The 18,156-nt window shown below is 47.0% G+C and overlaps 1 protein-coding gene across 1 annotated transcript in view; it reads right to left on the bottom strand.

The window, feature by feature from the left end:
- Positions 1 to 15,575: 15,575 nt before the first annotated feature.
- Positions 15,576 to 18,156, bottom strand: part of Cmtm7 (CKLF like MARVEL transmembrane domain containing 7) — a 38,000-nt gene continuing 35,419 nt past the window's right edge. The window contains exon 5 of the mRNA XM_048348615.1: positions 15,576 to 16,100. Coding sequence (XP_048204572.1) covers positions 16,087 to 16,100 — 14 coding nt within the window. The 3' untranslated portion in view covers positions 15,576 to 16,086. The remainder of the gene's footprint in view (positions 16,101 to 18,156) is intronic.

The raw sequence follows: 18,156 nt of genomic DNA, 5'->3' as shown, positions 1-18,156 counted from the left end.
GAACATGAAGGTCTGTCCGACTTCTGGGTGAAAGAATTTCCTCATTTGTTACATTCAAACTTGCCGCTCTTTGCGGCAGGGTGGAAAATCTGAACTGCCTGGTCCGTCGTTCCTCCTCCAGGCTGGGAATCAAATGATCCCAGGGTATCGCAGACACCGGAAATCTAGGCCATACCGGTAATGATAATATTCTCCCATGAGCTCCGCGTGCACCTTGGACACGCCATAGATGGTCCTGGGTCTCTGAATATAGAGGTCTGGGGTTGGGTTCTGGGGAGACTTCCTCAGATGACTAGTTGGGCTCCTCAGATGACCTGTGGGCACTTATCAGGAGGTTTTGTTTTTTGTTTTTTTTTTTTTTTGGCCAGTCCTGGGGCTTGGACTCAGGGCCTGAGCACAGACTGTCCCTGGCTTCTTTTTTGCTCAAGGCTAGCACTCTGCCCCTTGAGCCACAGCACCACTTCTGGCCATTTTCTGTATATGTGGTGCTGGGGAATCGAACCCAGGACCTCACGTATATGAGGCAGGCACTTTTGCCACTAGGCCATATCCCCAGCCCTTATCAGGAGGTTTTGTCGGGAGGTTAAATTCATATCTAACATTTGTTTTCCTTTTTTTTTTGTCCTACACTGGGGCTTAAACTTGGGATCTGACACTTTCTCTTGTTGGCTGATGCTCTATCACTGGAGCCGTGCTTCCAACCCTTCATTTAACATTTTAAAACAATTTCTATTAGCTTTCATTTGTTATTCAGAGGGGGATTTCATTGTTACATTTCCACATATGTTTTACAATATATGCTGATCAATGCCCCCCCCCCCCACTAATGTAAACAAATTTAAAACATTTTTGCTAACTGGGTGCTGGTGGCTCATGCCTGTAATCTTAGCTACTCAAGAGGCTGAGATCTCAGGATTGTGGTTCAAAGCTAGCCCAGGCAGAAAAGTCCTTGAGACTTTTTTTTTTTCAAATTTTTATTATCAAACTGATGTACAGAGAGGTTACAGTTTCACACGTTAGGCATTGGATACATTTCTTGTACTGTTTGTTACCTTGTCCCTCATACCCCCCTCCCTCCCCCCCTTGAGACTCTTATCTCCGGTGAACCACCAGAAAGCTGGAAGTGGCACTGTGGCTCAAGTGGTAGAGCACTGGCCTTGAGCTGAAGAGCTCAGGGATAGTGCCCAGGCCCAGAGTTCAATCCTCACAACTGAGAAGAAACAAACGTTTTTTGGGTGTGATGGTACAGGCTTGTAAGCATAGCACTTAGAATGTTGAGGCAAGAGGAGCCTGGGAAGTTTGAGGCCAGCCTAAGCTACAAATTGACTATCTCAGAAAACAAAGCAAAACAAAAAACCCTGCAAGATAGTTTTAGGGAGTTACAAAACTTTATAAAAGAAAGTTACAGTCTCAATGCCTTTAACTTTCAAAGAAGCAAATTTGGACTCCAGCACATTTCCAGGCTTGGCTAAACAATGTAACAAAACAGGCACATTATGTTCACAACTGTTTAGTGACTCCATAAGTTTGAAGCAAAGCCAGGGAGGCTCTGGTGATGCTGAGACTATTTGTGCAGCCCTCAGAATTCCTGCCTACAATGGGTGGGAGAAGAACAGGTCTTTTATAGTCAGCAGGGACTTGGGGACTTCCGAACATTCTATCAAGTTTGCTATTTGGACTTCAGTACATTCTATCGAGTTTGCTATTTGGTGTTGAGGGAGAGCATTGTGTTGATATACAGTTGATATACACTGCTAGGCACAGAAAACCCAATTCAGTGTCTTAAACAGGAAAGAAAAGTTCTTTCACAATCAGTCTAGGTAAGGCATCAGACTCGATAGCGTGGCCGTCATAGCTACTTAGGAGGCAAAAGGATCACTTGAGCCCAGCAGTTCAAGGCCACCTGGTGAATTCAGTGGCTCAACAATGGTCATCATGGACCCTAGTTGTTACTGTGGTGACAGTTTTTGTTTTTATTTTGTTTTGTTCTTTGGTTGTGGGGCTTGAACTAAGGGCCTGGGCCCTGTCTCCGAGATTTTGCGCTCAAGGCTAGCTCTCTACCACTTTGAGCCACAGCTCCCTTCCCTCCCTACCTCCCTCCCTTCCTCCCTTCCTTCCCTTCCCCTTTCCTTTCTCTTTCTTTCCTTTCCCTTCCCTTCCCTTCCTTTCCTTTCTCTTTCCCTTCTTTTCCTTTCCCTTTCTCTTTCCCTTCCTTTCCCCTTCCTCTCCTTTCCCTTTCCCTTTCCCTTCCCTTTCCTTTCTTGGCAGTTAATTGGAGAGTCTCACAGACTTTCCTGTCTCAGCTAGCTTCAAACTGCAATCCTCAGATCTCAACCTCCTGAGTAGCCAGGATTACAAGTGTGAGCCACCAGTGCCTGGTGTTACCATGGTTTTCTGCCCACTCATCTTCTGCTTGTAGTGTCTTCTTCTTTATCCTTTGTAGCATTGGTGTAGCAGTGGTGACAATGTGTTGCTTTCATTGTCTGGCCTAGGATCCAAAGCAGAAAAAGGATTATTTACTGCCCTGTGTTTCCCTTAAGATAATCCTTTTCACTGAACCTCCTTAAAATTGTGTGTGTGTGTGTGTCAGGTCTTTTTTTTTTTTTTGGCCAGTCCTGGGCCTTTTACTCAGGGCCTGAGCACTGTCCCTGGCTTCTTTTTGCTCAAGGCTAGCACTCTGCCACTTGAGCCACAGTGCCACTTCTGGCCGTTTTCTACATATGTGGTGCTGGGGAATCGAACCCAGGGCTTCATGTATAGGAGGCAAGCACTCTTGCCACTAGGCCATATTCCCAGCCCATGTCTACTAGGTCTTAATTGAGAGCCTCATGCTCTTACATGGCTTTTTTTGTTCAAGGCTGGCACTCTATCACTTGAATCACATCTCCACCTCCAGCTCTTTATTGGTATATCTCATGGACTTTGCTACCTAAGTTGGCTTCAAGCCACAATCTTCTGATTGATCTCAGCCTCCTAAGTAGCTAATATCACAAGCGTGAGCCACTAGTACCAAGTTTATTGCCTGGATTCTTAGGAATAGCTGAATATAGAATTGGTAGTGTTCTTTCTCATGTGGGAAAAAGCAATCTTTTATGTCAAACCAAAGTTGCCTTCATGATATTTCCTGGAATGATTTGCTTTTTGACCTCAGTTCTAACTACTATCTGTACCGTTTGTGATCAGTCAGGCATGTTAGGAAGATACATCTTTACCAAAGAAGGTGCAATAACAAACTGTACCAACCAGGTGTGTGCTGATTGTGACCAGCTGGTCTCAGCAGGAAGGTGAACCTTTATCAACAGAATTAAGAGGAGTAAGAAGACCCCTTTGGGAGCTTTATACTGGCCCCATAAACCTCTTCTGACTCTGTCAGCCACTCTGTTCCCAGTCCTGCTCCCAGCCAGCTGTGATGAGAAAAAAAGTGCATATTTGATAAGAATTAGAGGCTAGCCTCCTTTCTAACCTTGGTAATCAATTGTAGTTAGACAGTGAGCCTAACTCCTTGATGATGAGGAGGGACAATTTGGATTGGGATAGAAACCTAGCAGACTGCCCTGCTCGGTGTGCATGCCTAGCTCTGGGGAGAACAATGGTATTCCCCCTTTTGTGTAAAAGTAAATCGCCTTGATGAAATCTCCTGTATCTCTAGTGTGTCTATTTATTTAGATACCAGACAGTTCTTGTGTATTTTTAACACTCATTACTTCAGAGATGTTATTCCATTGTCATCTGGCCTCTGCCAGCCCTGTGCTTTCTGGGTCTTTTCAGATTTTGCTTTTCACTTAGTGTTTCACTAAGTAGACTTGGGGTTTTTCCTCTGAGATAGATGTCTCTATGTAGTCCAGGCTGGCCTCCACTGCTTTATCCTCCTGCCTCAGCTTCCTAATGTTGAGGAAGATTACAGACATACGGCACTGTACATAAAGCATGGGGTTACTTTTATTTTTCTTTCAGAGGCTATGGTATGCTACTTAAGTTTGAAGATTGATGATCTTCTCTTCTGGAAAATTCTCATCTGTTTGAAATTCCCTTCCTATCCAGCCAACAGGGGCTCACAACCTGTAATCCTAGCTACTCAGAAGTTAATATCTGAGGATTTTCAGCATCCTCTATTGTAGATACTTTGAAGTCCCAAGCTTTATGAATAAAGACAGATGACTGTGATCTGATTTCTATATTTGAAACCTTTTGAATTAGGTATGTAATTAAAGCCTAACATTAAAAATAGTGTAATTCAGCAATATAATTCAAGAATAAAGTTTTATTTTCTAGATAAAATATAGTTTATTGTATCAAATTTAAATGTTACTTTATAATGGTAAATTCCTTTAAAAGAATATTTAAACTATGTTGCATACTTCTTACCCCCTCCAAGACATCAAAAAATTGTAATCGTGTAATAACTAATCTATGTAAAATTTGCCTTATTAAACATTGTGCCTTTATTAAGTTTTGTTGAAATCCAGCTCTATATTTCAAGAAAATAACAGTATTTTATTCTTTTTTTAGTATTTTATTCTTAATAAGAATTTACTCTTTAAAAAATCTAAAATCCTCATGTTTGTATTTGCCTATTATATCATTGCTTATCTGTTTATTAAACTTATTCAATACATGAATCCATAAAATGAAAAAAAAATCTGAGGATTGAGGTTTGAAGCCAGTTTGTCCTGTAGGTTTTAGAGGCTCAGCCCTTGTTATTTGCTCCATAGGTTTGGACTTAACTGCACATGCACTTGCCCAGCCACTGTTAGCAGTCTCCTCTCAACTGTTCAGAGTCTTAGCACCACCAGGAATGTCAGCACTTTCCTCTCTAGGGCAGGAAGAAGCCTGCAAGTTGAGGAAGGAGGTAGAAGACCCAGAAGAGCCGGAGTGTTCTAATCACCTGTGTACTTAGTCACAGACGCCTGGAATTACTTGGGGTGTGAAGGAAGTAGAGGATCTCAAGCTGTTCCCTGGATTGTGGTTAAGGTTATTTGTTCTTGTGGGGCACTGATGTGAGTTCATGCTTGTAATCCTAGCTACTCAGGAGGTTGAGATCTGAGGATCACAGTTCAAAGCCAGCCAGGGAAGAAAAGACATGCAACTCTTTTTTTTTTTTTTTGGCCAGTCCTGGGGCTTGGACTCAGGGCCTGAGCACTGTCCCTGGCTTCCTTTTGCTCAAGGCCACTTGAGCCACAGTGCCACTTCTGGCTGTTTTCTAGATATGTGGTGCTGGAGAATCGAACCCAAGGCTTCATGTATACGAGGCGAGCTCTCTTGCCACTACGCCATACTCCCAGCCCCATGCAACTCTTTATCTCCAGTAAACTACTCAGGAAAGGCTAGAAGTGGAGCTATGGCTCAAGTGGTAGCATGCTAGCCTTGAGCAAAACAAGCTCAGGGACACTGTCTAGGCTTTGAGTTCAAGCCCCAGAACTCTCCCTGCCCCCCCCCCAATTATTTGTCCTCAATCTGGCATAGTGATGACTTGGGATGGAGATCACAAGAATGTGCCTACTTTCAAGCCAGCACCAGTGGATAGCTCATACCTGTAATCCTAGCTCGACAGGAGGCAGAGATATGAAGATCATGGTTCAGTACCTGCCCAGGGCAAAAAAGTTTGTGAGACTTACCTCTAGTTAACCACCAAAAAGCTGAAGTGGAGCTGTGAGTCAAGTGATAGAGTTCCAACCTTGAGCAAGCGAGCTAAGAGACCAGTGCCCAGGTCTTGATTTCAAGCCACAGTACCAGAACAACAACAACAAAAAAGGGAGAGCAGGCTGGGACTGAGACTGTGGCTTAGTGGCAGAGCCTTGCCTAGCATGCATGAAGCCCTGGGTTCGATTCCTCTTTACCACATAAACAGAAAAAGCTGGAACTGGTGCTGTGGCTCAAGTGGTAAAGTGCTAGCCTTGACTAAAAGAAGCGCAGGTACAGTGCCCAAGCCCTGAGTTCAAGCCCCAGGATTGGCAAAAACAAACCCCCTTGTTTTGTTTTGCTTTTTGCAGACTTGATGTAATGTGTCCAGTATGTTGTCAGTCTGCTGTGGTGCTACTTTGTTTACATTTGTTGATTGCTACAAATTTTTCCTAATTGGATTGGAAAATCTCTGGCCTGTGACACAGCTCCCGGCCGGTCACTTGTGAGGCAGAGCTCTTGAGTTTTCCCCTTGCTTGGGGTGGCCTGAGGTCCATGAGTGCAGAGTGCTCTAAGCTAGTCCAGAAATGCCCACATGGCGCCAATCAGCAGTGCATGCAATACTAGGCTTGTCCAGCCCACTAACTCTGTGGCACTGGAGAATTTAGCACAAGAGAAGTGACTTTTGTTGTTTGCTTTTTGTGGTTCTGGGGACTGAACTCAAGGCCTTGTGCTTGTGTAAAGTGCTCTACCACTGAGCTACATCCCCAGTCCAGGACAATAAAAAGGTACTATAGCTGGGTACTCATGACTCACACCTATAACCCTAGCTACTCAGAAGGCTGAGATCTGAAGATTGAAGTTTAAAGCCAGCCAAGTCAGACACATCCACTAAGAGACTCATCTCCAGTTGGCTAATAAAAAGCAGCAAGTGGAAGTGTGGCTCAGGTGGCAGAGTGTCAGCTTTGAGTGAAAAAGCTAAGGGAGAGCTGCTTGATCCAGAATTCAAGACCAAATACCAACACACACACATCTCAAGTTCACTGCAGGTCAGGCCACGTGAAAGCAAACTCACAATCCTTCCACACAAGTATTTAGACAAACCTTGCACCACATCGATTGGTTTTTAGGATGTCAGGCACTCTATAACAAAGACAGTGGTGTTTTTTGTGTGCTTCCTCATGCACAGAAAGTGCCCAGCAGCTACTGGCCAGACAGGATGGTCAATTTACAGAAAGCTTTGCATGGCACCCAGGGACATCATGCCCCCCTAAGAGAAGACTATGTACTTCTAGGAAGACGCATTGCTCTGTTGGTTACCTTGGTGGGCTTAGTGGGTATGCACGTCCTTGGCTATGCATCTGACCCTGACAGGAGCCACCAACAGGTCACCATAGTCTTCAGTGGGCAGGGTGTCACTGGACAGCAGCAGGTACACAGACAGTCAGAATCTAGTAAATGTGGGACCGTCTGCCTGGAGTAAATCAGGGACCCACCTAGTCCTTGTCCCTCTGCTGTAATTTGGATTAAAACCTCAGGTACTTGTTCCTCAGGAAATGAGGTCGCTCAGGTTCTAGTTTTTGTTTCTGTGAACTCAGGGCCTAGGTGCTATTTCTGAGCTCTTTTGTGCAAGGCTAGTGCCCTATCGCTTGATCCACAGCTCCACTTCCAGCTTTTTGCTGGTTAGTTGGAGAGAAGAGTCCCACAGACTTTCTGCCTAGGTTGGCTTTGAACTCTGAACCTCGGATCTCAGCTTCCTGAGTAGCTAGGGTGACAGGTGTGAGCCACTGACACCTGGCTGGCTCAGGTTCTGTATCAGTTCATCTGCTATTGTGAGCACCCTGGCAGCCACTGCTCTTTGCAGTACTCTTTCTGTGTCTTACCAGTCTCCTGGCTTTTTTTTGCTTTTTTTTTTTGCCAGGCCTGGGGCTTGAACCCAAGGCATAGGAACTGTCCCCGAGCTCCTTTTGCTCAAGGCTAGTTCTACCACTTGAGCCCCAACACCATTTTGGCCTTTTCTGTTTATGTGGTACTGAGCCACCAAACCTAGGGCTTCATGCATTCTAGGCAAGCACTCTACCACTAGGCCACATTCTCAGCCTCTCCTGGCTTTTTTTTTATGGTGTATGTATAAGGGTTTTTTTTTTTTTCTAGTATCCATTGGCCTCATTACATAGGGTTTTCATTTTGTAGGCAATGGATCTCTGACTTGCTTGTTGGAGAATTTCAGAGGCCAACAGGACTCTTTCTGCTCCGCTTCCTGCCCCTGTGTGTGGGGCATACAGATCTCTTTCTAGACCTCTGGCCTCTGAGCAGTCCCGTAGCCACTTGCCACTTCCCCACTCCAGGTCTGTCTTTCCTTGACAATGTCTCCCAGTAAGTGGGTGACCCGAGACACTGCTTATGGAGCCTCACCCACTGGGAGAACACTCAGCCTGTGTGTGCAGGTTCCCCCTGTGTGGATTCAATCAAGGTGTGAAAATACTCAGGAAAAATGCATTTGTTTTGAGCATACACAGATTCTTTCCCCCAACTGTTCCCTAACAATACAGCACAATACCTTTCTATATCACACTGACATTGTATTAGGTATTGTAAGTAATCTAGAGGTGATTTAAAGATTATGGGAGGTTAGCCAGGTGCTGATGGCTCACATGTATAATCATAGCAACTTGGAAGGCTGAGATCTGAGAATCGTGGCTCAAAGTCAACCTATGCAGAAAAGGATGATGCTCTTATCTCCAAATAATCATCAAAAAGCTACAAATGTAGTTGTGGCTCAAATGGTAGAGTACTAGGAATACAGACCTGAGTTCCAAGTCCCAGTACCAACATAATAAATAAATATATAAATAAATATACAGGAGGATATAAAAAACTATATTATGCAAATAGGACACTTTCATAGAAGAAATTTGAGCATCAGTGGACTTGGGTATATTAGGGGACAACTATTTCTCTTTGCTTTTGTCTTTCAAGTCCATCCCTGAGTCAGGCTGTTGATGCACACACCACACATGTTCAGCTCGTGCCCAGGTTGATCCAGCTCAACCTTCCTTGTCAGGCATGAAGCAGTGGAGGAAGCAAGCTGCTCGAGGAGGCCTTGCCCAGCTGTCCAGGATAGACTGGCCTCTAAGAAGCTGTGTAATGTGTGTCTCTGTCTGTCCCAGGAGGCAGTAGAGAATGGTGGATACCAACAGTGGATACTGTTGGGCAGAGTCCCACAGGCTGTCATGGCTCCTGCACGTGTGTGGATGCCAAGCAGCTCCAGGACAGTGTCCCAAGAAAGCTTCCACATAAGCCAGGCACTGGGGGCCCAGGCCTACAATCCTATAGCTCTTCAGAGGCTGAGGTCTGAGGATCACGGTTCAAAGCCAGCCCAGGCAGGAAAGTCCAAAAGCCAGGTGTGGAACTGTGGTTCAAGTGATAGAGCACTAGCTTTGAGCAAAGAAGTTAAAGGGCAGTGCCCAGGTCCAGCACACACACACACGCACACACATGCACACACACGCACATGCACACACCAAAACAGAAAAAGGAAATAAAGCTCCCAGATGTCTGATGAGAGATGTGAATGGATTCCAGAAGCATTGCTATCAGGTCACAGTGGCACGAAATGGCCAAAGCCCTTGCCAGCCTGACACGTAAATCCAGTGGTGACCGGGTTAAAGGAAAGGTGAAGCTGGGTGTCAGTGGCTCATTTATAATCTATAGCTACACCGGAGGCTGAAATATGAGGATCATGGTTTGAAGCCAGCCCAGACCCTCCCCCCCCAAATCCTTGAAACTCCATTTCCAATTGATGAGCAAATGCCATAGTAGAGGCATGGCTTGAGTTGTAGAATTCTATCCATGAACGAGAAAGTTGAGCAAGAATGCAAGGCCATGAGTTCAAGCTTTAGTTCTGGACACACACACCTAAAAAAAAAAAGGTAAGACCAATAGGATGAAAGTGTTACATAGTGCAAAGTGAATAAATCTTCCAATATGACACAGTGTGGTACCTTGAATTAAATATGAACTTGGAATTACATATGCTTTTGGAGTAATAGATACAGCTACAATTGGATTAGAATAAGAAAAGCAAATAGGTGATGAGAGAGGAACTTGGAAAAAGACAAGATGGAGAAGCAAACAATTGCATTTAAGTGTAGGCTACTATGAGGATTCTTGCGTTAGTGCTGACTGTATTCTAAGAAACTAGCTCAAAGGAAGGAGGCCTGGCACTGACCAATGTTCAAAGAGTGTGCCATGAATGAAGGAGACAATGATGCATGCACCTAAGACTCACATGAAATGTTCAAGTGCTGCCTCTATTCTGAGCTCTGGGCAGACAAACTCATCTCTCCTAATATTGCTCTGGCAGGACCAGAGTGGCAGTGCTTCCTACTGGCCACCAGGGGGCACACGCTGCTTGGAATGGATGTGCAGTGCCCCAGTGAGGAAACCTACGCTAGGGTTTTGTTTTTGCAACTAGAGAACAGAAGCCAGCTGGGAGGAGGACGGATGGCAAGCAGATGCACCTATTGGCAGGGGAATCCAGGGTTCCCCAGGGAGAGCTGGCCCGCTACAGGAAGCAGCTGGCCGACCAGCGGGGCCTGACTTTTGCTGACTTCCTCACTTTGCCAGGACCTTGAAAGCTGTTGCTTGAGGTTCCTGCTGGGGTAGTGGGGCACACGGAAGCTCCCGCTGGCTGCATCTACCTCAGACAGGGTTTATTGTATTTTATTTTGGCTAAAGGGTATCTTTAGACAGTTCATTCGACAGTTATAAATTGGGAGCTGTTTATCTAGAAAAATCCAAATTTCCTTTTTTTCTGGGTTATGGTAGCACCTGGCAACAGTGAGGGGCTGACAGGTGGCGGTTGCCCCTCCCAGCACCGGCTGACAGGCTGCAGCTGCCCCAGTCCCCCCAGTGCTCATGGTCTTTGCAGGGGCTCTTCCCACCGTTCCGAGCCTCAGCTGATGACAGCTAGTTCCTTTTTTTTTTGCACAACTCAGTGGAATTAATTCTATTTTTTTGTGTCTTCTTTCCTTCCCCCAGTTTTCTACTTACAAAGAAAACACAAAGAGCCTAAGAGCGTACCAGTTGTCTCAGTCTCCTTAGGAGGTCCTAGAGGCAGCAGGTTTTTCTGGTGGTCATCACGAGGAAGATCCTGCAGGTGTCTCCCACCTCCCCATCTGGACCTCTGCCCTTGCCATCTTCCTGATGCCTAGTGACAGCCTGGCTACAAGGAAAGTTCTTATAGGCTAGTGGTTTCTAAACATTTATTTTATTGCCAGTCTTGGGGCTTGATTTCACTCAAGCCTAACACTCCACCACCTGATTCAAACCCCCACTTTCAGCTTTCTGATGACTAATTGGAGATAAGAGTCTCCTGGACTTCCCTATCCAGCCTGACTTTGAACCAGATCCTCAGATCTCAGCCTCCTGAGTAGCTAGGATTATAGGTTACTGGTACCTGACTATTCCTCTCCACTTGCCAAGACAGGATCTCACTATGTAGCCTAGGCTAGCCTAGAATTCATGATCTTCCTAAGTGCTGAGATTACAGATATACCACTACACCTGGTTGTAAATTTGGTTTGTGTGTCAGGAATGACTGAAGCTTGAACTCAGGGTTTCATGGGTTTCATGCTCTCACTTGGCTTTTTCCTCTCAAGGCTAGCACTGTACCATTTGAGCCACAGCTCTCGTGGCTTTTTTGGTGGTTAATTGGATATAAGAGATTCCAAGGGACTTTCCCACTAGGCCAACTTGGAACTGTGAACCTCAGATCTCAGCCTCCTGAGTAGCTAGGGTTATAGGCATGGGCCACCAGTGCCTGGAACTGTTTTGTTTTTAAGCATAGAAATGCTCTTTTCAACACAAACCACATGAAAAAATATTATAAAACAGGAAACCTGGCATAAACTGCCATTGTTAATTTACAATAATAAAGTATTGGTTTATTGTAAAATCAGTTCCTGAGAACTAAGCCTATAGTGGGGAGTGAGGAGGTGGTCCTAGCCCACTGTAAGCAAGGCCGCCTCTGTGTGTGTGTCCCGGCACTACAATATCCTGCGGTGGCAGGCAGACTGCGGCCTCCTCAGTGGTGGCAGGAGGCCTTTCAAGGTCTGTGAGGTGAGGTCCGTTGTGACCTGTTGCCAGCACTGGCCATTTGTTGGTGATACCTGGATCACACCAGCTGTAAGGTATGAATGTGCTCTGATATCCACTTTGGGAGCTCATGGGAGCCCCTGGGAAGAGGGAAGTGCTGGGGCCTCTGAGGCCCCACAGCCCTATTGCATTTGCAAGAAGTGTGTGTGCGTGTGTGTCAGCAGAGCAGGAAGAGGGAATGGACCAGCCCTGGGCCTGTGCAGACACTGGGGCCTGTGTGGGAAGCAGTTGGCACAGGCCAGCCCCAGCCCTGTACTATCCCAGAGGACCGCTGGGCCTGTGCTCAAGATCCAGCTCCATCACGAGCTTCCCTTCCATTTGCCTTTCTCTGTGGGTCTTCCGGCCATATAGGTAGTTCCTCAAGGGGCCCAGCTGTGTCAGCACATGCCACACCTCTGCAGAGACGGCACTGAAAGGCAGTGTTTCTGTTCTCTATGGATGCTGAGAACATGCCCTGGGCCGAGGCTTGCTAGCCTGGAGACCCCTTCACTCTGGGGCTCAGCCAGGCTGAAGGACGCTCTGCTAGCCAGGATGGCTGCTCTGATGTGTACTATAGACAGATCAGTTGAGAAGTTTCCTTGGACTGCAAAGATAGGTTAGGGAGGCTCCTGGGACAGTACCCAGGTGTTGAGTTCAAGTCCCTGAACTCAAACAACAACAAAGCCAATGTTCCCTTTATGAGCCTAGGAGGGAGCCATTGGGCCTCAGAGATGACCACGACCCACCCAACCCCACTCCAGCACTGTCTGTCCCTTGGTCTCAGGCCATACTGCTGGCCCTCCATGTGAGGATGTAAGTTAATCCACCAGACTCCTACAAGTGTCTTCAGTGTCCCTTCTGAAACCTGAGTCTGCCCTCCCGCCTAACTTCAAAAGTGTTTCAGGGGCTGGGGATATAGCCTAGCGGCAAGAGTGCCTGCCTCGGATACACGAGGCCATAGGTTCGATTCCCCAGCACCACATATACAGAAAACGGCCAGAAGCGGTGCTGTGGCTCAAGTGGCAGAGTGCTAGCCTTGAGCGGGAAGAAGCCAGGGACAGTGCTCAGGCCCTGAGTCCAAGGCCCAGGACTGGCAAAAAAAAAAAAAAAAAAAAAAAAAAGTGTTTCAGGTCCAGGAAACAAAAAGCCTCTAGTTCAAACCTTCCCCACCCTGCCCCACCCCTTCAGTCAATCACATACTTCGGTAATATTAAGCTGTTCCTTTTCTTGCAGGGTGCTGGTTGCTTACACCTTCAATCCTAGCTATTCCGGAGGTCGAGACTGAGGCTGGAGGTTCAAAGCCAATCCAGGCAGGAAAGTCAGTGAACCTCTCATCTCCAATCAACTATCAAAAAATGTGGAGGTGCAGCTGTGGCTCAAGTGGTAGAGCACTAGCCTTGAGCACAGAAGCCAGGGACAGAGCCAGGCCCTGAGTTCTAAATCCCAGGACCCCCTACCTCTCCTTCCCTACAAGATGGTCTGGCACCTTTTTGGGGACTAAGGTTAGGGAGGTCACGAATTTACACACATTGGTATGTTGTTGAATTCCAAAAAAGTTCCAGGCAGGCAGCATGGCAGATTCTCTTCGGTACAAAACCAAGGAGCTGAGAGGCTGTGAGCACAGTCACCGGGCTAGCAAGTGATGGAGCTGGGGCCCAAGTGCAGGTGTGTGGAGAGTTGCTCCCAGCCTAGGGTTCTTCCCCATGACCTGTAGCTCTACTGGAACATTAGCACCTTGATGCTGGTGGCATGGCCCTCTTTAAAAAACAGAGCTGGCTGCCGAGAAATTGAAATCTAGAGGGTAGAAGTTCAAAGCCAGCCAGGGCAGAAAAGCTCATGAGACTGGAGGAGTGGCTCAAATGGTAGAGTACCAGCCAAGCAAGCCAAGCGAGAGCAAGAGGCTCGGAGTTCAAGCTTCAAAAAAGAAAAAACAGGTGATCTGGTAGGCGGTGGAAACCTCAGCTCCCACAAAGGCCTGTGTCCCAAACGCCCAGCCTGGGGGTGACACTGCTTCCTCCTCAGCCCACCACGCTGCCTCACCAGATCTGGAGAGCTCACCCAGCTCTGCAAGCTCACTACTTCCCTTCCCCTCTGAGCACATCTGGCTGTGTGTGTGTGCACACACACAGTGTACCAGTCCTGGGACTTGAACTCATTGAACCCAGGGCTGTGTGCTGTCTTTTTGTTTTGTTTTGCTCAAGCCCTCTACTACTTGAGCCATCCTTCACTTCTGGCTTTAGTTATTTATTTTGGTAGTTAATTGAAGAAAAGTCATACCACTTTCTTGTCTGGGCTGGCTTCAAACCATGATCCTTAGATCTAAGGCTCCTGAGTAGCTGATTACAGGCTTGAGAAACTCCTGCCTGGCTCTTTCTTCTTCTCCTTCTCTTTCTCTTTTTCCTTCTCCCTCTCCCTCTCCCTATCCCTCCCCCTTCCCCTCCTCCCTCCTCCCCCTTCTCCCTCCTCCCCCTCCTTCTTCTTTCTTCTTCCTCCTCCACCTTTTTTTTTTTTTTGGTACCAGTACTAAGTCTTGAACTCAAGGACAGGGAGCTCTCTCTTAGCTTCCTTGCTCAAGCCTACCACTTGAGCCACAGTTCCGTTTGTGGCTTTTTGCTGGTTAATTGGAGATAAGAGTCTCTTGGTTTGTCTGTCTAGGGTAGTTTTGAATCTTGATCTCAGACCTCTGCATCCCAAGTAGCTAAGATTACAGGCATGAGTCACCAGAGCCTGGCTTTGTGCTCCCTTTTTAAGGGCCAGGAGTGACCCAAATGATCAAACCTGGTCCTGTAGTGCATGGTTCCTATGAGCCAACCAAGCCGGGGCTGCCAGCCGGTTCCTGCTCCATGCCCCCTGAAGTCACAATGCCCGGCTCATCATCATACCCCTGGACATAGCAGGGTGCCACTTCTCCAGCCATCACATACACCCCTCTGCCCCATGACCAGCACCAAAGAGAGCAGCAGCAGCAGCAGCCAGGCACAGGAAAGTTGGGGGTGGGGAGGAAAGACCTGCCCTCAAAGCCCTGCTTTCCTCTGACTTGGTCTGGGTTTGGGGGAGGGGCCCCCAATCTCTTCCTCTCTAGAAGAGGGTGCTCCAAACCTGCACGGAGGCATTGTAGCCACTGTAGATCTCCATTGCTTTTGCCTTCCTCCTTCCAGCCAACAGAACGGCTCAAGCCTAGGGAAGGTTCAGGTTTAGGACGAGATGAAATGCCATTGTGTGACCACAGCCCCGAGCTTCTCCTTTCATGATGAGCAAGTCCATAATATAGAAAAAGCAGTATGTGAGCACCAATTTGAAACTACATGGAGTGGGGCTCATGCCTGTAATCCTGAGGGGTTACCTCAGGAGGATGGAAGTTCAAAACCAGTCTGGGAAGAAAAGTCCATGAGACTCTTTAACTAACCAGCAAAATGTTAAAAGTGAAGCTGTGGTTCAAGTAAGGAGTACTAGCTTTGAGTGAAAAAGCTAAGAGACAGCGCCCAGTGTTCTAAATGCTGGCACAAACATAAATAAATAAACAAATGTGTACATGGTTATCTCAAATGCATCCTCTTGCCACTCCCTCCTCCCAAACAAAACAACAGAAAACAGAAGTCTAGCAGGTTGGCAAGGCGCACAAACAGCATGGAATTAAGGGCACATCCAGACACGAACTTCTTCCAGTGGAATAAGAGTTTCCATTGGGTGGCGCTGTGGCTCAAGTGGGAGCGTGCTGGCCTTGAGCAAAAAAGCTGGGGGTCAGCGCCTAGGCCCTGGGTACAAACCTTAGGACAGTCACAAAAAAAAAAAAAAAAAAGAAGAAAGAGAGCTTCCTTTAATTGGACAACGTTTTATTAAAAGCCACACATGCGTGTGTATACACGTGTGCACACACATGTAAACACATGCACACACAAACACAATGGTGACAAAGGTGGACCAGGAAGGAGGGGACAGCAGGCTGATCACACGGGCATCCTGCATGTCCCCTGGTCAGAGGACCAGATGACAAGTTGGGAAAATGGGGGTGGCTGCTTTTGGGAGCACCAAGGAGGAGCTGAGGTTCTTTCTGCCCAATGCAGTAACTCCTCGGTTGTGCTTAGTAGGGTCATCAGTACCTGAGGTGCCACTAAGAGCAGGAAGGGGGGAGGTCCCCCAAAGGGAGTGTTCTTCAAGGAAGATGCTCCTTAGACCTGCACGTTGGTCAAGTGAGAGGTGGGGGTCTTCTTGGCACCCACCAGCCTGTGCAGGACTTGGTGTAGGAACAGTCCAGAAGCCATGCCTGGTGTGCGCCTGTGTGGCAGGTCTTGTACCCACAGGTTGTCCAGGGGCCTGGGGGCTGCCCCATCAGGCAGATGCATCTTGGAAGGAGATGGCCATGTCAGGGTCAGCTTGCCAGGAACAGAGCCCACTCAGAAGGCACAGGCTGGATCCCAAATCCTGACTCATGCTCTCCTCCACCCAGCACTAACTTCTGTTGTACTATTTTTTGCCAGACCTGGGGCTTGAACTCAGGGCCTGAGCACTGTCCCTGGATTCTTTTTGCCCAAGGCTAGCACTCTACCACTTGAGCCATAGCGCCACTTCCGCCTTTTTCTGTGTATGTGTACTGAGGAATTGAATCCAGGGCTTCATGCATGCTAGGCAAGCACTCTACCACTAGGCCACGTTCCCAGCCCCTGTTGTATTATTTTGTGCTTCTTAAATACTAAATACATTTCTACAGGGCTGGGAAATATTAAGGCCTGTGTGTTGTGGTGAATTGCTACAGAAGATAGCCCAGGACAACTGACTCCTCCCAGCCCTCACTTTAAAACTCCTCTGGCTACAGGGAGCCCGAAGTCTGCACAGTGTGGGGTGTACTGAGAAATGTCCAGAGCTGGCATTCCACAAGTCAGAGCGTAGACCAATGATTGCCCAGAATTGTGGTGAGGGTAGATTTGGATGACTACTAATGGATATGAGGTTTCTTTGAGGTGATGAAAATGTTTTAAAATTGTAGTGATGTTTGCACAGCTCTGTGAATATCCTGAAAACCACTTACTTGTAAACTTCAGGTGAGTGAACGGTGTGTGGTATGTGACTTATTTCCCAGTAAAGCTAGTTGAGAGAAAAGAAACATGAACAAGGCAGGACACTGGCAGCTCATGCCTCGAAACCTAGCTAATCAGGAGCCTGAGAGCTGAGGATTGTGGTTCAAAGCCAGCTCAGGCAGGAAAATCTATGAGAATCTTCTCTCTAGCTAACTAGAAAAAAGCCAGAAGTGGGATTGTGGCTCAACTGGTAGAATCCTAGCCTAGCAAAAAAGTTAAGGGACAGCACCTAGGCATGGAGCTTACGCCTGCTATTGGCACAACGAGAGAGAGAGAGAGAGAGAGAGAGAGAGAGAGAGAGAGAGAGAGAGAGAGAGAGAGAGAGAGAGAGAGAGAGAGAGATGAGCTGGGCACCAATGGCTCATGCCTGTTGTCCTAGCTACTCAGGAAGCTGAGATATAAGGATCATGGTTTGAAACTAGTCTGGGCAAGAAAGTCTGTGAGACTAGTCTCCAAAAAAGCCAGAAGTAGAGCTGTGGTTCAAGTGGCAGAGTACTAGCCTTGAGCAAAATGAAGCTCAAGGAGAGTGCCCAAGCTCTAAGTTCAAGCCCCAGGACCAACACAAGAAAGAGAAGGCAGGCAGGCAGGCAGGCAGGCAGGCAGGCAGGCAGGCAGGCAGGCAGGAAGGAAGGAAGGAGAGAAAAAGAGAGAAAGAGAAAGTAAGAAAGTGAAAGAAAGAAAAAGACACAGAAAGAAAAGAAAAAAGGAAGGAAGGAAGGAAAGATGGAAAGGAAAAGAAAAAAAGAATGATAAAACTGTAGATAGTGGGGGCTGGGAAGGTGACTTAGAGGTGGAGAGTGCTTGCCTTGAATCCATGAAGCCCTGGGTTTGATTCCTCAGTACCACATATTTAGAAAAAGCCAGAAGTGGTGCTGTAGTTCAGGTAGAGTGCTAGCCTTGAGCAAAAAGAAGCCAGGGACAGTGCTCAGGCCCTGAGTTCAAGGTCCATGAAAAAAAAATGCAGATATGTCTTGGTTCCAGTGGCTCATATCTGGACCCTAGCTGTTCAGGAGGCTGAGATCCAGAGGATCACAGTTTGAAGCCAGCCTGGACAAAAAAGTTCCATCTCCAAAATAATGAGTATGAAACAGCTGGAAGTGTAGCTCAAATGGTAGAGGGCCTAGCAAACACAAGGCCATTGTTCAAATCTCAGTGCCACCGGGGGAAAAAAGACAATGTAGAAGGGTTCATTAGGGTTCATTAATATATAACATCTAAAAACCTTAAATCTATCAATATTTGTATAAATGCATTGTGGAGGAGTTACCAAAAGAGGCAGCTAACTGTCCTTTCTTGCTCTGCCAGAGCTCTGAGCTGTCCTGGG

The sequence above is a fragment of the Perognathus longimembris genome, chromosome 6 (genome assembly GCF_023159225.1).
Source record: "Perognathus longimembris pacificus isolate PPM17 chromosome 6, ASM2315922v1, whole genome shotgun sequence".
NCBI lineage: Eukaryota > Metazoa > Chordata > Mammalia > Rodentia > Heteromyidae > Perognathus > Perognathus longimembris.
Note: the sequence above shows the minus strand (reverse complement) of the source record. Positions and strands in the feature narration are given on the sequence as shown.